This window comes from Populus trichocarpa, chromosome 6 (assembly GCF_000002775.5).
Source record: "Populus trichocarpa isolate Nisqually-1 chromosome 6, P.trichocarpa_v4.1, whole genome shotgun sequence".
Taxonomy (NCBI): Eukaryota; Viridiplantae; Streptophyta; class Magnoliopsida; order Malpighiales; family Salicaceae; genus Populus; species Populus trichocarpa.
In genome coordinates, this window is record NC_037290.2 from 19,300,221 (window position 1) to 19,304,359 (window position 4,139).

At 34.8% G+C, this 4,139-nt stretch overlaps 1 protein-coding gene across 1 annotated transcript; it reads left to right on the plus strand.

The window, feature by feature from the left end:
- The first annotated feature begins 775 nt into the window (after nt 1-775).
- LOC7465953 (CBL-interacting serine/threonine-protein kinase 6) lies at nt 776-2,695 on the plus strand. The gene has a single exon (XM_002309300.4). It carries the CDS (start codon nt 1,121-1,123, stop codon nt 2,432-2,434), a length of 1,314 nt encoding a protein of 437 aa, XP_002309336.2. The 5' UTR covers nt 776-1,120; the 3' UTR covers nt 2,435-2,695.
- Nucleotides 2,696-4,139: the final 1,444 nt, after the last annotated feature.

Genomic DNA, 4,139 nt, shown 5'->3' on the forward strand with positions numbered 1-4,139 from the left:
GGCAGGATCTAAGAACTATGGTTCCAACTTTATAATTTTTTTTATTTTTTTTCTTCGTGAAATAATATTATTCTTTCATTGAAAAGAGAATTTTCTTCTTCCAAATCTTAAAAATGAAAGCATGGATGTTATATTTATATATAGATGTGGTGGAATAAAAATCTTACAAGTGTAGTTGCTGAGATAAAAACTACTTTATATATATATATATATATATATATATATATATATATATATGGAATTGCAAATGAGAGTGTATATATTGAGATAGTAATTGCAAATGAGAGAATTTTTTTATAAAAATATAGTAAAATAATTTTTTAATTCAATTATTTTAAGCTTCTTCTAATACATTTCTAGCATAGCTAGGAATTCCAAGGATTTGTGGTGATTGAGAATTTTTGCTCTTTTTCTTTATTATTTAGATTTAAATTTAAGATTAATATTTAAAATAAAATATTAAATTCCTTGAACATCACCGCAGTTTTGTTGGCATGTACCAATAACTTATCACCAACCATGATTTTTCATGAGAAACAAGAAGAAAATTCACGCACCGGGGTCCACATTGGAATTATAAATAACCTAGCAAACAGGGCTGGAAAAGGCTATAATGGTAATATCACGTGTACAGGACTGGTTACGTCATCCAGACAAGTGCCACCCATTCACCATGTTTATAACCGTCAGATTGAACTCTTGACTGAGACCACCAAGTGAGGACAAATTGGTAAATTAGGACCACAAAAACTGCTATAAAGACATCCTCGATACATTGAACTCAGAAGAAGAAAGGAAGAGAAGCAGAAAACAAATCCCGTTTGCTGCTACTCCATTTGCTTAAAAAATCTCTTTCCATAAACACAAGCCCTGTTGTTAGGGAATGCAGAGAGATGAGAGGGGTTCTGTTAACAAACTCTGAATTATCTTACCGTGCCAAGAAGTGCATCGGCGGCAGAAACTGCCACCGAAAACACGTCGAGGACGGGTGATCCATAGTGTTTTCTCAAGCGATTTTCTCCTTCTTAAATCTTGTAGTTTTCACCTTCCAAAATCTTAAATCTATCTCTGTATATTTTATTTCCTTAAGTTTTTTGTTTTCTAGTGAAGTTTTCTTTCGATGGCAGAAAAAACAAGTGATGGCCACCCGACCTTGCTTCATGGGAAATATGAACTGGGTCGGTTACTAGGCCATGGCACCTTCGCTAAAGTCTACCACGCGCGTAATTTGCAAAGTGGCAAGAGTGTAGCCATGAAGGTAGTTGGCAAAGAAAAGGTGATAAAGGTAGGAATGATGGAGCAAGTCAAACGAGAAATATCAGTTATGAAGATGGTGAGGCACCCCCATATCGTTGAATTAAATGAAGTCATGGCTAGCAAGTCCAAGATCTATTTCGCCATGGAACTTGTTCGAGGCGGCGAGTTGTTCTCCAAGATTGCTAAAGGTAAGCTAAGAGAAGATGTGGCTAGAGTTTATTTTCAGCAGTTGATATCTGCTATTGATTTTTGTCATAGTCGCGGCGTTTATCATCGTGATTTGAAGCCAGAGAATTTGCTGCTTGATGAAGATGGGAAGTTGAAGGTTACAGATTTTGGGCTGAGTGCTTTCTCTGAGCATTTGAAGCAGGATGGGTTATTGCATACAACTTGCGGAACACCAGCTTATGTTGCACCTGAAGTAATTGGGAAGAAAGGGTATGATGGTGCTAAAGCAGATCTTTGGTCTTGTGGTGTTATTCTCTATGTGCTCCTTGCTGGGTTCTTGCCATTTCAAGATGATAATATTGTGGCTATGTATCGAAAGATTTACAGAGGTGACTTCAAATGCCCCCAATGGTTCTCCTCTGAAGCTCGACGACTGATCACAAAGCTTCTTGATCCTAATCCAAGCACTAGAATCACGACATCCAAGGTCATGGATTCAACTTGGTTCAAGAAATCATTGCCAAAGACGGTGAGAAGCAAAGAAGAGATGGAGTTTGAGGCTTTCAATGGAGAAGAAGATGCTAACGGAGACAAAGCAAAGCAACCTGAAACACTAAACGCGTTTCACATAATATCTTTATCACAGGGATTCGATTTATCACCGCTTTTTGAGGAGAAGACAAGGGAGGGGAAAGAGGAGCTGAGATTTGCCACAACAAGGCCAGCAAGCAGTGTGATTTCAAGACTCGAAGAGGTGGCCAAAGCAGGGAATTTCAATGTCAAGAAGAGTGATTCCAAAGTGAGATTGCAAGGGCAGGAGAGGGGCAGGAAAGGAAAGCTAGCTATTGCAGCTGACATTTTTGCTGTCACGCCATCGTTTTTGGTGGTCGAGGTGAAGAAAGATAATGGAGACACTTTGGAGTATAACCAATTCTGCAGTAATGAGCTGAGACCAGCCCTCAAGGATATTGTTTGGACATCTCCTGCAGAGAATTCAACTCTCGCTTGAATTTGAGAATTGGGATTTGGAGGTGGAGGTGTGCAAATTGCAGACTCAATTGTAGTCGTTCTTGTTTGTGATGAGACACAGAATAGTCTTCATTTTATCTACTTTTTTTCGTCTCCGTGCGTGTGAATTATGTGGTGCTGTCACAGAGTACAAATGATCTGTGAATTCTTTCACCAAAAATCTTAAATCGCTGATCACATTTTCATGTTTGTGTGGCTATGTATTTCCAAGTTGGATTGGATTGCTCTTCTGTTTCATTAACTTTGTCTTCTGCTCCGTCTTTCTTTTTCCTTCTTTACTCCTGAGTTACCATATAACTAGAAAGTTGGTCGGTATTCTTTCTCCTTTTTCATCATTAGTTTTCGAGGACCATGACGTGCTTCTTCCATGAAGGGGATGCGCTGCAGGTGGTTCAAATAATTTAAAAATACAAAAATAAAATTTAATTTGCAGGAATTTTTGTTTTCAAAACTCAAAACAGTGGTGGCATCTTGCTCCAAACGGACACGAAAGAGCATGATTGCTCTGAAATCCCTTTTTTTTTCCGCTGCTAACCGTATCCCCATTCTCTATTTTTTGGTAGAATATAATTTATATTTTTTGAATTTGAAAAATATTTTTTAAAAAGAATTAAGCTTTATGGCTTGGTAATCTTCGTTGATGTTGTGGCACGCGTAGAGTAGCGCGTCCAGCATTGTAGACAGTATATGATAAGACATAAAACAAAACGTTGTCGTACAGCATTAAGTGGCGTTTATATGATTGGGATCACTGCATGTCAAATGGCTGAACTTTCTCAATTATTGTCCTCTCTTCTTTTGCCCAACCCGCTCAAGTTGCTCTAAACGAGCATGAGAGAGATTGTGCTGCAGTTAAAAAATATCTTCCATAAATTTGAGTTGATTTACTAAAATTGAATTATAAGATAAAAATAACTTTATAAAAAAATTATAAATTATAAATTTATATTTTCAATAATTCAAGTTAAAGAATGAAATAAAAAAAAATTAATTAAAAAATGATAAAAAAAACTCTAGATCAATCTGACTAACCCGCAAAACTTGTAATTCGGATCATGATAACCCCACAGAAAATAAATAAATAAAATATGAAGTCAAACTTTTAATCAACTCAATGCTATGGATGATATTGAGAAAAAAAATCAATTAAAAAACAGATGAGCCGAGATAACTCATGTTAACCTGTCAAACTTAAATCATAAGACTGGAATAATTACATAAAAATAAATCAAAATAAATTATGAAGTTCAATACCCATTAAACCCAACGTTGAAAGATAAATTTGCAAAAAAACATTGTTGAGGACCAAGTTGTTAAAGGCTAGAGTATTTTACTATTCATTACTATAGTGAAATACAAAGATCTTTTAATAAATTTTGATGATCAAATTATAAAAGACCAAAATGTTTCAATTTCATAACTAAAGTGAAATACCAAAGTCTTTTAGTATATATTAATAATAATGATTAAATGAGTGTGTTGCAAATTTAGTCCTTTTATTTTAAATGAAATTATAACTTAATACCAAGATAGTCTCATAGTGTTGCCTTCTCTAATGATATAGGGCAATAATATCAAATACAAAAATTATTTTAAATAAAAATATTTTTTTCAATAGAAAAAACTGTAAACATAGGTTTTTTCGATACATTTTTGTAGTTAAAAAAATTCTAATGAAAATAAAA